Source organism: Hyla sarda, unplaced genomic scaffold (genome assembly GCF_029499605.1).
Source record: "Hyla sarda isolate aHylSar1 unplaced genomic scaffold, aHylSar1.hap1 scaffold_404, whole genome shotgun sequence".
Classification (NCBI taxonomy): Eukaryota; Metazoa; Chordata; class Amphibia; order Anura; family Hylidae; genus Hyla; species Hyla sarda.
In genome coordinates this window covers 247501-269908 of record NW_026610421.1, presented here as the reverse complement: position 1 = coordinate 269908, position 22408 = coordinate 247501, and the positions used below count along the sequence as shown (strand labels likewise).

Below are 22408 nucleotides of genomic sequence, written 5' to 3'. Positions count from 1 at the left end.
TTCTCCATGTTCTTGGCTTTCCTTGATCCTTTGAGGTGATCACTGTGTCTGTTCTCCATGTTCTTGGCTTTCCTCCTCTGATCCTATGAGGTGATCACTGTCTGTTCTCCATGTTCTTGGCTTTCCTTGATCTTATGAGGTGATCACTGTCTGTTCTCCATGTTCTTGGCTTTCCTCCTCTGATCCTATGAGGTGATCACTGTCTGTTCTCCATGTTCTTGGCTTTCCTTGATCCTATGAGGTGATCACTGTCTGTTCTCCATGTTCTTCGCTTTCCTTGATCCTATGAGGTGATCACTGTGTCTGTTCTCCATGTTCTTGGCTTTCCTCCTCTGATCCTATGAGGTGATCACTGTCTGTTCTCCATGTTCTTGGCTTTCTTCCTCTGATCTTATGAGGTGATCACTGTGTCTGTTCTCCATGTTCTTGGCTTTCCTCCTCTGATCTTATGAGGTGATCACTGTCTGTTCTCCATGTTCTTGGCTTTCCTTGATCTTATGAGGTGATCACTGTCTGTTCTCCATGTTCTTGGCTTTCCTCCTCTGATCTTATGAGGTGATCACTGTCTGTTCTCCATGTTCTTGGCTTTCCTTGATCTTATGAGGTGACCACTGTGTCTGTTCTCCATGTTCTTGGCTTTCCTTGATCCTATGAGGTGATCACTGTCTGTTCTCCATGTTCTTGGCTTTCCTCCTCTGATCCTATGAGGTGATCACTGTGTCTGTTCTCCATGTTCTTGGCTTTCCTTGATCCTATGAGGTGATCACTGTGTCTGTTCTCCATGTTCTTGGCTTTCCTTGATCCTATGAGGTGATCACTGTGTCTGTTCTCCATGTTCTTGGCTTTCCTTGATCCTATGAGGTGATCACTGTCTGTTCTCCATGTTCTTGGCTTTCTTCCTCTGATCCTATGAGGTGATCACTGTCTGTTCTCCATGTTCTTGGCTTTCCTCCTCTGATCTTATGAGGTGATCACTGTGTCTGTTCTCCATGTTCTTGGCTTTCCTCCTCTGATCTTATGAGGTGATCACTGTCTGTTCTCCATGTTCTTCGCTTTCCTTGATCCTATGAGGTGATGACTGTGTCTGTTCTCCATGTTCTTGGCTTTCCTTGATCCTATGAGGTGATGACTGTGTCTGTTCTCCATGTTCTTGGCTTTCCTTGATCCTATGAGGTGATGACTGTGTCTGTTCTCCATGTTCTTGGCTTTCCTCCTCTGATCCTATGAGGTGATCACTGTGTCTGTTCTCCATGTTCTTGGCTTTCCTTTATCCTATGAGGTGATCACTGTCTGTTCTCCATGTTCTTGGCTTTCCTTGATCCTATGAGGTGATCACTGTCTGTTCTCCATGTTCTTGGCTTTCCTTGATCCTATGAGGTGATCACTGTCTGTTCTCCATGTTCTTAGCTTTCCTTTATCCTTTGAGGTGATCACTGTCTGTTCTCCATGTTCTTGGCTTTCCTTTATCCTATGAGGTGATCACTGTCTGTTCTCCATGTTCTTGGCTTTCTTCCTCTGATCCTATGAGGTGATCACTGTGTCTGTTCTCCATGTTCTTGGCTTTCCTTGATCCTATGAGGTGATCACTGTGTCTGTTCTCCATGTTCTTGGCTTTCCTTGATCCTATGAGGTGATCACTGTGTCTGTTCTCCATGTTCTTGGCTTTCCTTGATCCTATGAGGTGATCACTGTGTCTGTTCTCCATGTTCTTGGCTTTCCTCCTCTGATCCTATGAGGTGATCACTGTCTGTTCTCCATGTTCTTGGCTTTCCTTGATCCTATGAGGTGATCACTGTGTCTGTTCTCCATGTTCTTGGCTTTCCTTGATCCTATGAGGTGATCACTGTCTGTTCTCCATGTTCTTGGCTTTCTTCCTCTGATCTTATGAGGTGATGACTGTGTCTGTTCTCCATGTTCTTGGCTTTCTTCCTCTGATCCTATGAGGTGATCACTGTGTCTGTTCTCCATGTTCTTGGCTTTCCTCCTCTGATCCTATGAGGTGATCACTGTGTCTGTTCTCCATGTTCTTGGCTTTCCTTGATCCTATGAGGTGATCACTGTCTGTTCTCCATGTTCTTGGCTTTCCTTGATCCTATGAGGTGATCACTGTCTGTTCTCCATGTTCTTGGCTTTCTTCCTCTGATCCTATGAGGTGATCACTGTCTGTTCTCCATGTTCTTGGCTTTCCTCCTCTGATCCTATGAGATGATCACTGGGTCCATGTGGGACTTCTGAGAGGAGGGCTTTTATCACTTTGTTCTAGTGCTCGGTGGGGGTTTCAGCTGGCGGACCCCACTGGTCTCTGACATTTTAAAAGTTGTGAATGTTTAGCTACACTTTAAGTTTTATATGAGGGGTTAATGCTAATTCATAGCTACCAAGACATTTTCAACCTTGACCTTTCCATTAGCACCACCCCCTGTTACAGAAGACTTGGCTCAGTACAATGCAGGGTTTTGCTGCCCTGACCCATGTCTTTAGAGAACTTACACTGAGGGTTCCTCTGTCAGCCATTTTCATGATGTCTTCTCCACCCCACAATGCCCCGCTAGGAATATACAGTGTGTAACCAGACAGCTTGGCTTTTTCTCTAAGTCTCCTCTCAGTGTCTTCATTGGCTAATGCCGTGGGGGATCCAACCTAGAAAATAAGGAGAACATGTATCTGCTGCCTCCACCTCCAAAATGACAAAGATGGCAACCTGCTCATTCCTCACCTGGGAGTCACACGTTACCTTGGTCACAGTGGCCATATCTATTGGAAGCATCCGTAGACCACATCGGTATAATACTATATACTGTACACTTAGGTGGACTATGGAATGTGGACTGTGATAGAGATCAGTCTCTGGGATCATCCTGCCCAAGGTGTTGTTCTCCATGGAATCTTAGGAGACAATGGAATGAAAAGTCGTAAACTTAAATCAAGATGGTTCCATGAAGACTTTCTCTTAGGGTGGTGAGGATGGACCAAGTAATCTGGTTCCTCCTGTGGTAAAGCCATAAACCCTGCGGTGAAATAATAGAGGGCCATAGTCCCTGAGGACTAAAGGATGCCACTTACAGGAAGGTGCTGAGAGCAACAACATAGTTTGCAGATTGTGAAGGACTGTTCTGATTGGCTATGGAGGTTTTCTTGGGATGGGCAAAGCCTGGGCTCTGTGTGTGGCAGGTTATAGCCAGTAGAGTAATAATACAGGTTATGGTCACTAGAGTCTGGAGAGTAATAATATTACAGGTTACAGTTACTAGAGTAATAATATTACAGGTTATAGTCACTAGAGTAATAATATTACAGGTTATAGTCATTAGAGTAATATTACAGTTTATAGTCACTAGAGTCTGGATAGTAATAATATTACAGGTTACAGTCATTAGAGTAATATTACAGGTTATAGTCACTAGAGTCTGGAGAGGAATAATGTTACAGGTTAGTCATTAGAGTAATATTACAGGTTAGTCACTAGAGTCTGGAGAGTAATAATATTACAGGTTACAGTCATTAGAGTCTGGAGAGTAGTAATATTACAGGTTATAGTCACTAGAGTCTGGAGAGTAATAATTACAGGTTATAGTCCCTAGAGTCTGGAGAGTAATAATATTACAGGTTATAGTCACTAGAGTCTGGAGAGTAATAATATTACAGGTTATAGTCCCTAGAGTCTGGAGAGTAATAATATTACAGGTTATAGTCACTAGAGTCTGGAGAGTAATAATATTACAGGTTATAGAGTCTGGAGAGTAATAATATTACAGGTTATAGTCCCTAGAGTCTGGAGAGTAGTAATATTACAGGTTATAGTCCCTAGAGTCTGGAGAGTAATAATTACAGGTTATAGTCCCTAGAGTCTGGAGAGTAATAATATTACAGGTTATAGTCACTAGAGTCTGGAGAGTAATAATATTACAGGTTATAGTCACTAGAGTCTGGAGAGTAACAATATTACAGGTTATAGAGTCTGGAGAGTAATAATATTACAGGTTATAGTCCCTAGAGTCTGGAGAGTAATAATAATACAGGTTATAGTCACTAGAGTCTGGAGAGTAATAATATTACAGGTTATATAGTCAGTAGAGTCTGGAGAGTAATAATATTACAGGTTACAGTCCCTAGAGTCTGGAGAGTAATAATATTACAGGTTACAGTCCCTAGAGTCTGGAGAGTAATAATATTACAGGTTATAGTCACTAGAGTCTGGAGAGTAATAATATTACAGGTTATAGTCACTAGAGTCTGGAGAGTAATAATATTACAGGTTATAGTCACTAGAGTCTGGAGAGTAATAATATTACAGGTTATAGTCACTAGAGTCTGGAGAGTAATAATATTACAGGTTATAGTCACTAGAGTCTGGAGAGTAATAATATTACAGGTTATAGTCACTAGAGTCTGGAGAGTAATAATATTACAGGTTACAGTCACTAGAGTCTGGAGAGTAATAATATTACAGGTTATGGTCACTAGAGTCTGGAGAGTAATAATATTACAGGTTACAGTCACTAGAGTCTGGAGAGTAATAATATTACAGGTTATGGTCACTAGAGTCTGGAGAGTAATAATATTACAGGTTACAGTCACTAGAGTCTGGAGAGTAATAATAATACAGGTTATGGTCACTAGAGTCTGGAGAGTAATAATATTACAGGTTATAGTCACTAGAGTCTGGAGAGTAATAATATTACAGGTTATAGTCACTAGAGTAATAATATTACAGTCACTAGAGTAATAATATTACAGGTTACAGTCACTAGAGTCTGGAGAGTAATAATATTACAGGTTACAGTCCCTAGAGTCTGGAGAGTAATAATATTACAGGTTATAGTCACTAGAGTCTGGAGAGTAATAATATTACAGGTTATAGTCACTAGAGTCTGGAGAGTAATAATATTACAGGTTATAGTCACTAGAGTCTGGAGAGTAATAATATTACAGGTTATAGTCACTAGAGTCTGGAGAGTAATAATATTACAGGTTATAGTCACTAGAGTCTGGAGAGTAATAATAATACAGGTTATGGTCACTAGAGTCTGGAGAGTAATAATATTACAGGTTACAGTCACTAGAGTCTGGAGAGTAATAATACACACATCAAATAAATCCCCAGGATGGGACAGGATCAATAGACTAAAAACCGATTGGCCAAGGGATAACCCTTGGTCACAAATACCCTTATTAAGCTCCCACCCCTAAAACTTTGCTTTTATTAAGCTTTATTAAAAGAGAAAGAGTCACTTAAAAACACAATCCGGTGGTGTGTATATCAATGTATAATAATGTGTAATAACGACCTCAGTGGTCTCTGTTTTGCAATCTATCAACCACCCGCGGCCTGAAGGTCCATCCACACTAATGGGATTAATTAGTAAAAACTAACCCTGCCCCCACCACATGTTTCGTTACAACAGTAACGTCCTCAGGAGGGCATCAACCTGCTCAGGTAATCTGCTCAATATTTATGGGCTACATCCACCCATGAATACCGCCCTCTGATCGCCATCCAACCAATCATAAAGGCTGTCGCACTATTGACATGTCACATACACAGCTGTATATAACACTGCCTGCGCCTAATGTGTGGGGGAACACTGCCTGCGCCTAATGTGTGGGGGGAACACTGCCTGCGCCTAATGTGTGGGGGAACACTGCCTGCGCCTAATGTGTGGGGGAACACTGCCTGCGCCTAATGTGTGGGGGAACACTGCCTGCGCCTAATGTGTGGGGGAACACTGCCTGCGCCTAATGTGTGGGGGAACACTGCCTGCACCTAATGTGTGGGGGAACACTGCCTGCACCTAATGTGTGGGGGAACACTGCCTGCACCTAATGTGTGGGGGAACACTGCCTGCACCTAATGTGTGGGGGAACACTGCCTGCACCTAATGTGTGGGGGAACACTGCCTGCACCTAATGTGTGGGGGGAACACTGCCTGCGCCTAATGTGTGGGGGAACACTGCCTGCGCCTAATGTGTGGGGGAACACTGCCTGCGCCTAATGTGTGGGGGGAACACTGCCTGCGCCTAATGTGTGGGGGAACACTGCCTGCGCCTAATGTGTGGGGGAACACTGCCTGCGCCTAATGTGTGGGGGAACACTGCCTGCGCCTAATGTGTGGGGGAACACTGCCTGCGCCTAATGTGTGGGGGAACACTGCCTGCGCCTAATGTGTGGGGGAACACTGCCTGCGCCTAATGTGTGGGGGAACACTGCCTGCGCCTAATGTGTGGGGGAACACTGCCTGCGCCTAATGTGTGGGGGAACACTGCCTGCGCCTAATGTGTGGGGGAACACTGCCTGCACCTAATGTGTGGGGGAACACTGCCTGCGCCTAATGTGTGGGGGGACACTGCCTGCGCCTAATGTGTGGGGGAACACTGCCTGCGCCTAATGTGTGGGGGAACACTGCCTGCGCCTAATGTGTGGGGGAACACTGCCTGCGCCTAATGTGTGGGGGAACACTGCCTGCGCCTAATGTGTGGGGGGACACTGCCTGCACCTAATGTGTGGGGGGAACACTGCCTGCGCCTAATGTGTGGGGGAACACTGCCTGCACCTAATGTGTGGGGGAACACTGCCTGCGCCTAATGTGTGGGGGGACACTGCCTGCGCCTAATGTGTGGGGGGACACTGCCTGCACCTAATGTGTGGGGGGAACACTGCCTGCGCCTAATGTGTGGGGGAACACTGCCTGCGCCTAATGTGTGGGGGAACACTGCCTGCACCTAATGTGTGGGGGAACACTGCCTGCACCTAATGTGTGGGGGAACACTGCCTGCACCTAATGTGTGGGGGAACACTGCCTGCGCCTAATGTGTGGGGGGAACACTGCCTGCGCCTAATGTGTGGGGGGAACACTGCCTGCACCTAATGTGTGGGGGAACACTGCCTGCGCCTAATGTGTGGGGGAACACTGCCTGCACCTAATGTGTGGGGGAACACTGCCTGCGCCTAATGTGTGGGGGAACACTGCCTGCACCTAATGTGTGGGAGAGCACTGCCTGCGCCTAATGTGTGGGGGAACACTGCCTGCACCTAATGTGTGGGAGAGCACTGCCTGCGCCTAATGTGTGGGGGAACACTGCCTGCGCCTAATGTGTGGGGGAACACTGCCTGCGCCTAATGTGTGGGGGAACACTGCCTGCGCCTAATGTGTGGGGGGAACACTGCCTGCACCTAATGTGTGGGGGAACACTGCCTGCGCCTAATGTGTGGGGGAACACTGCCTGCGCCTAATGTGTGGGGGAACACTGCCTGCACCTAATGTGTGGGAGAGCACTGCCTGCACCTAATGTGTGGGGGGAACACTGCCTGCACCTAATGTGTGGGGGAACACTGCCTGCGCCTAATGTGTGGGGGAACACTGCCTGCGCCTAATGTGTGGGGGAACACTGCCTGCGCCTAATGTGTGGGGGGAACACTGCCTGCGCCTAATGTGTGGGGGAACACTGCCTGCGCCTAATGTGTGGGGGAACACTGCCTGCGCCTAATGTGTGGGGGAACACTGCCTGCGCCTAATGTGTGGGGGAACACTGCCTGCGCCTAATGTGTGGGGGAACACTGCCTGCGCCTAATGTGTGGGGGAACACTGCCTGCGCCTAATGTGTGGGGGAACACTGCCTGCGCCTAATGTGTGGGGGAACACTGCCTGCGCCTAATGTGTGGGGGAACACTGCCTGCGCCTAATGTGTGGGGGAACACTGCCTGCACCTAATGTGTGGGGGAACACTGCCTGCGCCTAATGTGTGGGGGGACACTGCCTGCGCCTAATGTGTGGGGGAACACTGCCTGCGCCTAATGTGTGGGGGAACACTGCCTGCGCCTAATGTGTGGGGGAACACTGCCTGCGCCTAATGTGTGGGGGAACACTGCCTGCGCCTAATGTGTGGGGGGACACTGCCTGCACCTAATGTGTGGGGGGAACACTGCCTGCGCCTAATGTGTGGGGGAACACTGCCTGCACCTAATGTGTGGGGGAACACTGCCTGCGCCTAATGTGTGGGGGGACACTGCCTGCGCCTAATGTGTGGGGGGACACTGCCTGCACCTAATGTGTGGGGGGAACACTGCCTGCGCCTAATGTGTGGGGGAACACTGCCTGCGCCTAATGTGTGGGGGAACACTGCCTGCACCTAATGTGTGGGGGAACACTGCCTGCACCTAATGTGTGGGGGAACACTGCCTGCACCTAATGTGTGGGGGAACACTGCCTGCGCCTAATGTGTGGGGGGAACACTGCCTGCGCCTAATGTGTGGGGGGAACACTGCCTGCACCTAATGTGTGGGGGAACACTGCCTGCGCCTAATGTGTGGGGGAACACTGCCTGCACCTAATGTGTGGGGGAACACTGCCTGCGCCTAATGTGTGGGGGAACACTGCCTGCACCTAATGTGTGGGAGAGCACTGCCTGCGCCTAATGTGTGGGGGAACACTGCCTGCACCTAATGTGTGGGAGAGCACTGCCTGCGCCTAATGTGTGGGGGAACACTGCCTGCGCCTAATGTGTGGGGGAACACTGCCTGCGCCTAATGTGTGGGGGAACACTGCCTGCGCCTAATGTGTGGGGGGAACACTGCCTGCACCTAATGTGTGGGGGAACACTGCCTGCGCCTAATGTGTGGGGGAACACTGCCTGCGCCTAATGTGTGGGGGAACACTGCCTGCACCTAATGTGTGGGAGAGCACTGCCTGCACCTAATGTGTGGGGGGAACACTGCCTGCACCTAATGTGTGGGGGAACACTGCCTGCGCCTAATGTGTGGGGGAACACTGCCTGCGCCTAATGTGTGGGGGAACACTGCCTGCGCCTAATGTGTGGGGGAAACACTGCCTGCACCTAATGTGTGGGGGAACACTGCCTGCGCCTAATGTGTGGGGGGAACACTGCCTGCACCTAATGTGAGGGGGAACACTGCCTGCGCCTAATGTGTGGGGGGAACACTGCCTGCACCTAATGTGTGGGGGGAACACTGCCTGCACCTAATGTGTGGGGGAACACTGCCTGCACCTAATGTGTGGGGGAACACTGCCTGCACCTAATGTGTGGGGGAACACTGCCTGCGCCTAATGTGTGGGGGAACACTGCCTGCGCCTAATGTGTGGGGGAACACTGCCTGCGCCTAATGTGTGGGGGGAACACTGCCTGCGCCTAATGTGTGGGGGAACACTGCCTGCACCTAATGTGTGGGGGGAACACTGCCTGCGCCTAATGTGTGGGGGAACACTGCCTGCGCCTAATGTGTGGGGGGAACACTGCCTGCGCCTAATGTGTGGGGGAACACTGCCTGCGCCTAATGTGTGGGGGAAACACTGCCTGCACCTAATGTGTGGGGGAACACTGCCTGCGCCTAATGTGTGGGGGGAACACTGCCTGCACCTAATGTGAGGGGGAACACTGCCTGCGCCTAATGTGTGGGGGGAACACTGCCTGCACCTAATGTGTGGGGGGAACACTGCCTGCACCTAATGTGTGGGGGAACACTGCCTGCACCTAATGTGTGGGGGAACACTGCCTGCACCTAATGTGTGGGGGAACACTGCCTGCGCCTAATGTGTGGGGGAACACTGCCTGCGCCTAATGTGTGGGGGAACACTGCCTGCACCTAATGTGAGGGGGAACACTGCCTGCGCCTAATGTGTGGGGGGAACACTGCCTGCACCTAATGTGAGGGGGAACACTGCCTGCGCCTAATGTGTGGGGGAACACTGCCTGCGCCTAATGTGTGGGGGAACACTGCCTGCGCCTAATGTGTGGGGGGAACACTGCCTGCGCCTAATGTGTGGGGGAACACTGCCTGCGCCTAATGTGTGGGGGAACACTGCCTGCGCCTAATGTGTGGGGGGAACACTGCCTGCGCCTAATGTGTGGAGGAACACTGCCTGCGCCTAATGTGTGGGGGAACACTGCCTGCACCTAATGTGTGGGGGGAACACTGCCTGCACCTAATGTGTGGGGGGAACACTGCCTGCGCCTAATGTGTGGGAGAACACTGCCTGCACCTAATGTGTGGGAGAGCACTGCCTGCGCCTAATGTGTGGGGGGAACACTGCCTGCGCCTAATGTGTGGGGGAACACTGCCTGCACCTAATGTGTGGGGGAACACTGCCTGCACCTAATGTGTGGGAGAGCACTGCCTGCGCCTAATGTGTGGGGGGAACACTGCCTGCGCCTAATGTGTGGGGGAACACTGCCTGCGCCTAATGTGTGGGAGAGCACTGCCTGCGCCTAATGTGTGGGGGAACACTGCCTGCGCCTAATGTGTGGGGGGAACACTGCCTGCACCTAATGTGTGGGGGAACACTGCCTGCGCCTGATGTGTGGGGGAAACACTGCCTGCACCTAATGTGTGGGGGGAACACTGCCTGCGCCTAATGTGTGGGGGGAACACTGCCTGCGCCTAATGTGTGGGGGAACACTGCCTGCACCTAATGTGTGGGAGAGCACTGCCTGCACCTAATGTGTGGGGGAACACTGCCTGCGCCTGATGTGTGGGGGAAACACTGCCTGCGCCTAATGTGTGGGGGAACACTGCCTGCGCCTAATGTGTGGGGGAACACTGCCTGCGCCTAATGTGTGGGAGAACACTGCCTGCACCTAATGTGTGGGGGAACACTGCCTGCGCCTAATGTGTGGGGGGAACACTGCCTGCGCCTAATGTGTGGGGGAACACTGCCTGCACCTAATGTGTGGGGGGAACACTGCCTGCACCTAATGTGTGGGGGGAACACTGCCTGCGCCTAATGTGTGGGGGAACACTGCCTGCACCTAATGTGTGGGGGAACACTGCCTGCACCTAATGTGTGGGGGAACACTGCCTGCACCTAATGTGTGGGGGAACACTGCCTGCACCTAATGTGAGGGGGAACACTGCCTGCGCCTAATGTGTGGGGGGAACACTGCCTGCACCTAATGTGAGGGGGAACACTGCCTGCGCCTAATGTGTGGGGGGAACACTGCCTGCACCTAATGTGTGGGGGGAACACTGCCTGCACCTAATGTGTGGGGGGAACACTGCCTGCACCTAATGTGAGGGGGAACACTGCCTGCGCCTAATGTGTGGGGGGAACACTGCCTGCACCTAATGTGTGGGGGAACACTGCCTGCACCTAATGTGTGGGGGGAACACTGCCTGCGCCTAATGTGTGGGGGGAACACTGCCTGCGCCTAATGTGTGGGGGAACACTGCCTGCGCCTAATGTGTGGGGGGAACACTGCCTGCACCTAATGTGTGGGGGAACACTGCCTGCGCCTAATGTGTGGGGGAACACTGCCTGCACCTAATGTGTGGGGGAACACTGCCTGCGCCTAATGTGTGGGGGAACACTGCCTGCACCTAATGTGTGGGGGGAACACTGCCTGCGCCTAATGTGTGGGAGAGCACTGCCTGCGCCTAATGTGTGGGAGAGCACTGCCTGCACCTAATGTGTGGGGGAACACTGCCTGCGCCTAATGTGTGGGGAAACACTGCCTGCGCCTAATGTGTGGGGGAACACTGCCTGCGCCTAATGTGTGGGGGGAACACTGCCTGCACCTAATGTGTGGGGGAACACTGCCTGCGCCTAATGTGTGGGGGAACACTGCCTGCACCTAATGTGTGGGGGGAACACTGCCTGCGCCTAATGTGTGGGGGAACACTGCCTGCGCCTAATGTGTGGGGAAACACTGCCTGGGCCTAATGTGTGGGGGGAACACTGCCTGCACCTAATGTGTGGGAGAGCACTGCCTGCGCCTAATGTGTGGGGGAACACTGCCTGCACCTAATGTGTGGGGGAACACTGCCTGCGCCTAATGTGTGGGAGAGCACTGCCTGCGCCTAATGTGTGGGGGAACACTGCTTGCGCCTAATGTGTGGGGGGAACACTGCCTGCGCCTAATGTGTGGGGGAACACTGCCTGCGCCTAATGTGTGGGAGAGCACTGCCTGCGCCTAATGTGTGGGGGGAACACTGCTTGCGCCTAATGTGTGGGGGGAACACTGCTTGCGCCTAATGTGTGGGGGAACACTGCCTGCGCCTAATGTGTGGGAGAGCACTGCCTGCGCCTAATGTGTGGGGGGAACACTGCTTGCGCCTAATGTGTGGGGGGAACACTGCTTGCGCCTAATGTGTGGAGGAACACTGCCTGCGCCTAATGTGTGGGAGAACACTGCCTGCGCCTAATGTGTGGGGGAACACTGCCTGCGCCTAATGTGTGGGGGAACACTGCCTGCGCCTAATGTGTGGGGGGAACACTGCTTGCGCCTAATGTGTGGGGGGAACACTGCTTGCGCCTAATGTGTGGAGGAACACTGCCTGCGCCTAATGTGTGGGGGAACACTGCCTGCGCCTAATGTGAGGGACAACACTGCCTGCGCCTAATGTGAGGGACAACACTGCCTGCGCCTAATGTGAGGGACAACACTGCCTGCGCCTAATGTGTGGGGGAACACTGCCTGCGCCTAATGTGTGGGGGAACACTGCCTGCGCCTAATGTGTTGGGAAAACACTGCCTGCGCCTAATGTGTGGGGGGAACACTGCCTGCACCTAATGTGTGGGGGGAACACTGCCTGCGCCTAATGTGTGGGGGAACACTGCCTGCGCCTAATGTGTTGGGAAAACACTGCCTGCGCCTAATGTGTGGGGGAAACACTGCCTGCACCTAATGTGTGGGGGGAACACTGCCTGCACCTAATGTGTGGGGGAACACTGCCTGCACCTAATGTGTGGGGGGAACACTGCCTGCGCCTAATGTGTGGGGGGAACACTGCCTGCGCCTAATGTGTGGGGGAACACTGCCTGCGCCTAATGTGTGGGGGGAACACTGCCTGCACCTAATGTGTGGGGGAACACTGCCTGCGCCTAATGTGTGGGGGAACACTGCCTGCACCTAATGTGTGGGGGAACACTGCCTGCGCCTAATGTGTGGGGGAACACTGCCTGCGCCTAATGTGTGGGGGGAACACTGCCTGCGCCTAATGTGTGGGAGAGCACTGCCTGCGCCTAATGTGTGGGAGAGCACTGCCTGCACCTAATGTGTGGGGGAACACTGCCTGCGCCTAATGTGTGGGGAAACACTGCCTGCGCCTAATGTGTGGGGGAACACTGCCTGCGCCTAATGTGTGGGGGGAACACTGCCTGCACCTAATGTGTGGGGGAACACTGCCTGCGCCTAATGTGTGGGGGAACACTGCCTGCACCTAATGTGTGGGGGGAACACTGCCTGCGCCTAATGTGTGGGGGAACACTGCCTGCGCCTAATGTGTGGGGAAACACTGCCTGCGCCTAATGTGTGGGGGGAACACTGCCTGCACCTAATGTGTGGGAGAGCACTGCCTGCGCCTAATGTGTGGGGGAACACTGCCTGCACCTAATGTGTGAGGGGAACACTGCTTGCGCCTAATGTGTGGGGGGAACACTGCCTGCGCCTAATGTGTGGGGGAACACTGCCTGCGCCTAATGTGTGGGAGAGCACTGCCTGCGCCTAATGTGTGGGGGGAACACTGCTTGCGCCTAATGTGTGGGGGGAACACTGCTTGCGCCTAATGTGTGGAGGAACACTGCCTGCGCCTAATGTGTGGGAGAGCACTGCCTGCGCCTAATGTGTGGGGGGAACACTGCTTGCGCCTAATGTGTGGGGGGAACACTGCTTGCGCCTAATGTGTGGAGGAACACTGCCTGCGCCTAATGTGTGGGAGAGCACTGCCTGCGCCTAATGTGAGGGACAACACTGCCTGCGCCTAATGTGAGGGACAACACTGCCTGCGCCTAATGTGAGGGACAACACTGCCTGCGCCTAATGTGAGGGACAACACTGCCTGCGCCTAATGTGTGGGGGAACACTGCCTGCGCCTAATGTGTGGGGGAACACTGCCTGCGCCTAATGTGTTGGGAAAACACTGCCTGCGCCTAATGTGTGGGGGGAACACTGCCTGCACCTAATGTGTGGGGGAACACTGCCTGCGCCTAATGTGTGGGAGAACACTGCCTGCGCCTAATGTGTTGGGAAAACACTGCCTGCGCCTAATGTGTGGAGGAACACTGCCTGCGCCTAATGTGTGGGGGGAACACTGCCTGCACCTAATGTGTGGGGGAACACTGCCTGCACCTAATGTGTGGGGGAACACTGCCTGCACCTAATGTGTGGGAGAGCACTGCCTGCACCTAATGTGTGGAGGAACACTGCCTGCGCCTAATGTGTGGAGGAACACTGCCTGCACCTAATGTGTGGGGGAACACTGCCTGCACCTAATGTGTGGGGGAACACTGCCTGCACCTAATGTGTGGAGGAACACTGCCTGCGCCTAATGTGTGGAGGAACACTGCCTGCGCCTAATGTGTGGGGGGAACACTGCCTGCGCCTAATGTGTGGGAGAGCACTGCCTGCGCCTAATGTGTGGGGGAACACTGCCTGCGCCTAATGTGTGGGAGAGCACTGCCTGCGCCTAATGTGTGGGGGAACACTGCCTGCGCCTAATGTGTTGGGAAAACACTGCCTGCGCCTAATGTGTTGGGAAAACACTGCCTGCGCCTAATGTGTGGGGGGAACACTGCCTGCACCTAATGTGTGGGGGAACACTGCCTGCACCTAATGTGTGGGGGAACACTGCCTGCACCTAATGTGTGGAGGAACACTGCCTGCGCCTAATGTGTGGAGGAACACTGCCTGCGCCTAATGTGTGGGGGGAACACTGCCTGCGCCTAATGTGTGGGAGAGCACTGCCTGCGCCTAATGTGTGGGAGAGCACTGCCTGCGCCTAATGTGTGGGAGAGCACTGCCTGCGCCTAATGTGTGGGGGAACACTGCCTGCGCCTAATGTGTGGGGGGAACACTGCCTGCGCCTAATGTGTCTTAATGGTTTTGTATAAATATATACCTCCTATTTTAATTTGAAAAAATCATATTTTATTTTTCCAATTAAGAGGGGTTCGGTGAATGCGCATATGAAACTGGTGGGGTTCAGCACCTCCAATAAGGTTAAGAACCACTGCTCTAGAACTACGCTGCAGTGTGAGGCTGATCTGGAGGGGCAGAGACATGTTCGCATTTAGGATGAGGGTTTCTCATATAATTACTGTCACAATGTTCTGACAACAGGATATCAATCTCGTAGCCTTAATCTTGTCCTTAAGACGAACACGATCAGACATATTCCTGAAAGTGCCATGAAGGTCTCAGGTTATGAGATGGACATCCTGCCGCCAAATCATGACAGCTATAAGATGGACATCCTGCTGCCGCCAAATCATGACAGCTATGAGATGGACATCCTGCTGCCGCCAAATCATGACAGCTATGAGATGGACATCCTGCTGCCGCCAAATCATGACAGCTATGAGATGGACATCCTGCTGCCGCCAAATCATGACAGCTATGAGATGGACATCCTGCCGCCAAATCATGACAGCTATAAGATGGACATCCTGCTGCCGCCAAATCATGACAGCTATGAGATGGACATCTTGCCGCCAAATCATGACAGCTATAAGATGGACATCCTGCTGCCGCCAAATCATGACAGCTATGAGATGGACATCCTGCTGCCGCCAAATCATGACAGCTATGAGATGGACATCCTGCTGCCGCCAAATCATGACAGCTATGAGATGGACATCCTGCTGCCGCCAAATCATGACAGCTATGAGATGGACATCCTGCTGCCGCCAAATCATGACAGCTATGAGATGGACATCCTGCTGCCGCCAAATCATGACAGCTATGAGATGGACATCCTGCTGCCGCCAAATCATGACAGCTATGAGATGGACATCCTGCCGCCAAATCATGACAGCTATAAGATGGACATCCTGCTGCCGCCAAATCATGACAGCTATGAGATGGACATCCTGCCGCCGACCATCATGACAGCTATAAGATGGACATCCTGCCGCCAAATCATGACAGCTATAAGATGGACATCCTGCTGCCGCCAAATCATGACAGCTATAAGATGGACATCCTGCTGCCGCCAAATCATGACAGCTATAAGATGGACATCCTGCTGCCGCCAAATCATGACAGCTATGAGATGGACATCCTGCTGCCGCCAAATCATGACAGCTATGAGATGGACATCCTGCTGCCGCCAAATCATGACAGCTATGAGATGGACATCCTGCTGCCGCCAAATCATGACAGCTATGAGATGGACATCCTGCTGATGCCAAATCATGACAGCTATGAGATGGACATCCTGCTGCCGCCAAATCATGACAGCTATGAGATGGACATCCTGCCGCCAACCATCATGACAGCTATAAGATGGACATCCTGCCGCCAAATCATGACAGCTATGAGATGGACATCCTACTGCCGCCAAATCATGACAGCTATGAGATGGACATCCTGCCGCCAAATCATGACAGCTATAAGATGGACATCCTGCTGCCGCCAAATCATGACAGCTTTGAGATGGACATCCTGCTGCCGCCAAATCATGACAGCTATAAGATGGACATCCTGCTGCCGCCAAATCATGACAGCTATGAGATGGACATCCTGCCACCAAATCATGACAGCTATGAGATGGACATCCTGCCGCCAAATCATGACAGCTATAAGATGGACATCCTGCTGCCGCCAAATCATGACAGCTATGAGATGGACATCCTGCTGCCGCCAAATCATGACAGCTATCAGATGGACATCCTGCTGCCGCCAAATCATGACAGCTATGAGATGGACATCCTGCTGCCGCCAAATCATGACAGCTATGAGATGGACATCCTGCTGATGCCAAATCATGACAGCTATGAGATGGACATCCTGCTGCCGCCAAATCATGACAGCTATGAGATGGACATCCTGCCGCCAACCATCATGACAGCTATAAGATGGACATCCTGCCGCCAAATCATGACAGCTATGAGATGGACATCCTACTGCCGCCAAATCATGACAGCTATGAGATGGACATCCTGCCGCCAAATCATGACAGCTATAAGATGGACATCCTGCTGCCGCCAAATCATGACAGCTTTGAGATGGACATCCTGCTGCCGCCAAATCATGACAGCTATAAGATGGACATCCTGCTGCCGCCAAATCATGACAGCTATGAGATGGACATCCTGCCACCAAATCATGACAGCTATAAGATGTACATCCTGCTGCCGCCAAATCATGACAGCTAAGAGATGGACATCCTGCCGCCAAATCATGACAGCTATAAGATGGACATCCTGCTGCCGCCAAATCATGACAGCTATGAGATGGACATCCTGCCGCCAAATCATGACAGCTATGAGATGGACATCCTGCCGCCAAATCATGACAGCTATAAGATGGACATCCTGCTGCCGCCAAATCATGACAGCTATGAGATGGACATCCTGCTGCCGCCAAATCATGACAGCTATGAGATGGACATCCTGCCGCCAAATCATGACAGCTATAAGATGGACATCCTGCTGCCGCCAAATCATGACAGCTATGAGATGGACATCCTGCCGCCAAATCATGACAGCTATAAGATGGACATCCTGCTGCCGCCAAATCATGACAGCTTTGAGATGGACATCCTGCTGCCGCCAAATCATGACAGCTATAAGATGGACATCCTGCTGCCGCCAAATCATGACAGCTATGAGATGGACATCCTGCCACCAAATCATGACAGCTATGAGATGGACATCCTGCCGCCAAATCATGACAGCTATAAGATGGACATCCTGCTGCCGCCAAATCATGACAGCTATGAGATGGACATCCTGCTGCCGCCAAATCATGACAGCTATGAGATGGACATCCTGAAACCAACCATCATGACAGCTATAAGATGGACATCCTGCCGCCGACCATCATGACAGCTATAAGATGGACATCCTGCCGCCAACCATCATGACGGCTATGAGATGGACATCCTGCTGCCGACCATCATGACAGCTATGAGATGGACATCCTGCCGCCAAATCATGACAGCTATAAGATGGACATCCTGCCACCGGCCATCATGACAGCTATAAGATGGACATCCTGCCGCCAACCATCATGACAGCTATCAGATGGACATCCTGCCGCCAAATCATGACAGCTATGAGATGGACATCCTGCTGCCGACCATCATGACAGCTATGAGATGGACATCCTGCCGCCAAATCATGACAGCTATAAGATGGACATCCTGCCGCCGGCCATCATGACAGCTATAAGATGGACATCCTGCCGCCAACCATCATGATAGAAATGATTTACGATGACATTCACCTCATCAGTCATCTTCTTCTGTGAGGGCACAACCAATGCTGGACAGAGAGATTCCTGATGATTGTACAATGGACACCATCATGGCTCCTTGTGTCCTAGAGCTAAGGAGGAACTTACCAATAGGTTTGCTGCAGATAAGAAGCGTTCTCCGTATTTTCTGGTTATGGAAGGATGTGCAACCTCAACAATCAGATCCGCTTCTCTGGAAAAACATATTCTCCATCAGAGCACTGAACACAATGGAAGACAACCTCATCCTACACCATGACTACATCATAACACCATGACATCCTACACCATGACGACATCATGACACCATGAGGCACCATGACTGGCTTAACCATTAAAGTTGTACTCACCTGCCCCAACTCCCTCTACCTTTTGTTAATCACAACTGTGAAGCAGGAAGCAGGAGATCACAAGCTATAGCAGTGACCTGCCTTGTCCAGTCATTGGCACTTCATGCAGGTTCACTTTCTTGATAAATTATTTATGTCTTTAGGGTTAGGGTATTAGATAGTGTAGCGGGTTAAGGGAGATATGTTCCTAACTGGCTACTACATGGTTATCCTTGACACGATGGTGGAGATCGTGAAGTGTGGCTGATCCTGGAGGCCTCTACAATCTACAGTCTGAGTTCAATGGGCCGAAGTGATGGTATTGTTCCCTGTGTGGCTCAATTCTGTTGTCCTAGGGTAGGTTCACATAGGCGGGTTTATACCAATTCTGTTGTCCTAGAGTAGGTTCACATGGGCGGGTTTATACCAATTCTGTTGTCCTAGGGTAGGTTCACATGGAGGGTTTATACCAATTCTGTTGTCCTAGGATAGGTTCACATGGAAGGGTTTATACCAATTCTGTTGTCCTAGGGTAGGTTCACATGGGAGGGTTTATACCAATTCTGTTGTACTAGGGTAGGTTCACATGGAGGGTTTATACCAATTCTGTTGTCCTAGGATAGGTTCACATGGAAGGGTTTATACCAATTCTGTTGTCCTAGGGTAGGTTCACATGGAGGGTTTATACCAATTCTGTTGTACTAGGGTAGGTTCACATGGAGGGTTTATACCAATTCTGTTGTCCTAGGATAGGTTCACATGGGAGGGTTTATACCAATTCTGTTGTACTAGGGTAGGTTCTCATGGAGGGTTTATACCAATTCTGTTGTCCTAGGGTAGGTTCACATGGAGGGTTTATACCAATTCTGTTGTCCTAGGATAGGTTCACATGGAGGGTTTATACCAATTCTGTTGTCCTAGGGTAGGTTCACATGGAGGGTTTATACCAATTCTGTTGTCCTAGGATAGGTTCACATGGAGGGTTTATACCAATTCTGTTGTCCTAGGGTAGGTCCACATGGGAGGGTTTATACCAATTCTGTTGTCCTAGGATAGGTTCACATGGAGGGTTTATACCAATTCTGTTGTCCTAGGGTAGGTTCACATGGAGGGTTTATACCAATTCTGTTGTACTAGGGTAGGTTCACATGGAGGGTTTATACCAATTCTGTTGTACTAGGGTAGGTTCACATGGAGGGTTTATACCAATTCTGTTGTACTAGGGTAGGTTCACATGGAGGGTTTATACCAATTCTGTTGTCCTAGGATAGGTTCACATGGAGGGTTTATACCAATTCTGTTGTCCTAGGGTAGGTTCACATCGAGGGTTTATACCAATTCTGTTGTCCTAGGGTAGGTTTACATGGGAGGGTTTATACCAATTCTGTTGTCCTAGGGTAGGTTCACATGGAGGGTTTATACCAATTCTGTTGTCCTAGGGTAGGTTCACATGGGAGGGTTTATACCAATTCTGTTGTCCTAGGGTAGGTTCACATGGAGGGTTTATACCAATTCTGTTGTCCTAGGGTAGGTTCACATGGAGGGTTTATACCAATTCTGTTGTCCTAGGGTAGGTTCACATGGAGGTTTTATACCAATTCTGTTGTCCTAGGATAGGTTCACATGGAGGGTTTATACCAATTCTGTTGTACTAGGGTAGGTTCACATGGATGGTTTATACCAATTCTGTTGTACTAGGGTAGGTTCACATGGAGGGTTTATACCAATTCTGTTGTCCTAGGATAGGTTCACATGGGAGGGTTTATACCAATTCTGTTGTCCTAGGGTAGGTTCACACGGGAGGGTTTATACCAATTCTGTTGTCCTAGGGTAGGTTCACACGGGAGGGTTTATACCAATTCTGTTGTCCTAGGGTAGGTTCACATGGGAGGGTTTATACCAATTCTGTTGTCCTAGGGTAGGTTCACACGGGAGGGTTTATACCAATTCTGTTGTCCTAGGGTAGGTTCACATGGAGGGTTTATACCAATTCTGTTGTCCTAGGGTAGGTTCACATGGGAGGGTTTATACCAATTCTGTTGTCCTAGGGTAGGTTCACATGGGAGGGTTTATACCAATTCTGTTGTCCTAGGGTAGGTTCACATGGAGGGTTTATACCAATTCTGTTGTCCTAGGGTAGGTTCACATGGGAGGGTTTATACCAATTCTGTTGTCCTAGGGTAGGTTCACATGGGAGGGTTTATACCAATTCTGTTGTACTAGGGTAGGTTCACATGGAGGGTTTATACCAATTCTGTTGTCCTAGGGTAGGTTCACATGGGAGGGTTTATACCAATTCTGTTGTCCTAGGGTAGGTTCACATGGGAGGGTTTATACCAATTCTGTTGTCCTAGGGTAGGTTCACATGGAGGGTTTATACCAATTCTGTTGTCCTAGGGTAGGTTCACATGGAGGATTTATACCAATTCTGTTGTCCTAGGGTAGGTTCACATGGGAGGGTTTATACCAATTCTGTTGTCCTAGGGTAGGTTCACATGGAGGGTTTATACCAATTCTGTTGTCCTAGGGTAGGTTCACATGGAGGATTTATACCAATTCTGTTGTCCTAGGGTAGGTTCACATGGGAGGGTTTATACCAATTCTGTTGTCCTAGGGTAGGTTCACATGGGAGGGTTTATACCAATTCTGTTGTCCTAGGGTAGGTTCACATGGAGGGTTTATACCAATTCTGTTGTCCTAGGGTAGGTTCACATGGAGGGTTTATACCAATTCTGTTGTCCTAGGGTAGGTTCACATGGGAGGGTTTATACCAATTCTGTTGTCCTAGGGTAGGTTCACATGGGAGGGTTTATACCAATTCTGTTGTCCTAGGGTAGGTTCACATGGAGGGTTTATACCAATTCTGTTGTCCTAGGGTAGGTTCACATCGAGGGTTTATACCAATTCTGTTGTACTAGGGTAGGTTCACATGGAGGGTTTATACCAATTCTGTTGTCCTAGGGTAGGTTCACATGGGAGGGTTTATACCAATTCTGTTGTCCTAGGGTAGGTTCACATGGGAGGGTTTATACCAATTCTGTTGTCCTAGGGTAGGTTCACATGGGAGGGTTTATACCAATTCTGTTGTCCTAGGGTAGGTTCACATGGGAGGGTTTATACCAATTCTGTTGTCCTAGGGTAGGTTCACATGGAGGGTTTATACCAATTCTGTTGTCCTAGGGTAGGTTCACATGGGAGGGTTTATACCAATTCTGTTGTCCTAGGGTAGGTTCACATGGGAGGGTTTATACCAATTCTGTTGTCCTAGGGTAGGTTCACATGGAGGGTTTATACCAATTCTGTTGTCCTAGGGTAGGTTCACATGGAGGGTTTATACCAATTCTGTTGTCCTAGGGTAGGTTCACATGGAGGGTTTATACCAATTCTGTTGTCCTAGGGTAGGTTCACATGGAGGGTTTATACCAATTCTGTTGTCCTAGGGTAGGTTCACATGGGAGGGTTTATACCAATTCTGTTGTCCTAGGGTAGGTTCACATGGGAGGGTTTATACCAATTTTCCTGCTGCAAGTATAAGCTGTGGTGGATTTTCTGCCCATGTGAACCTACCCTAATGCTATAATTTACTCTTGGAGCTTAATGGAAATAGTTCTGGCAAAGAGACCCTGAGGTCTCAGCCGCTCTAACACCCCAAACTGTTACCATAAATTCTTTGGACATTTTCAATTACCGTTTCTCAAAGTCATCCAGGTTTCGGAGTTGTAGATGGGACTCTATTGTCTTCTCCATCTTCTCCATTGTCCTGTTCCAAACAAACGCAATCTCCACATTGTTCTTGTCTCCTTCTCTTTGTATCTGATTCACCAGATAAACACCTAGAGGGACACAACATGAGGTTACAGTGCAGATTCTTCACCCTCTGGGACCCTTGGATG

At 50.4% G+C, this 22408-nt stretch overlaps 1 protein-coding gene across 1 annotated transcript in view; it reads right to left on the bottom strand.

The window, feature by feature from the left end:
- Positions 1 to 2519: 2519 nt before the first annotated feature.
- Positions 2520 to 22408, bottom strand: part of ASPDH (aspartate dehydrogenase domain containing) — a 113053-nt gene continuing 93164 nt past the window's right edge. Inside the window, exons 3-7 of the mRNA XM_056553843.1 lie at positions 22204 to 22348; positions 18295 to 18379; positions 3064 to 3215; positions 2717 to 2886; positions 2520 to 2640 (exon numbers count right to left, since the gene is read on the bottom strand). Of these exons, the coding sequence (XP_056409818.1) occupies positions 2841 to 2886; positions 3064 to 3215; positions 18295 to 18379; positions 22204 to 22348 (428 nt within the window). The 3' untranslated portion in view covers positions 2520 to 2640; positions 2717 to 2840. The remainder of the gene's footprint in view (positions 2641 to 2716; positions 2887 to 3063; positions 3216 to 18294; positions 18380 to 22203; positions 22349 to 22408) is intronic.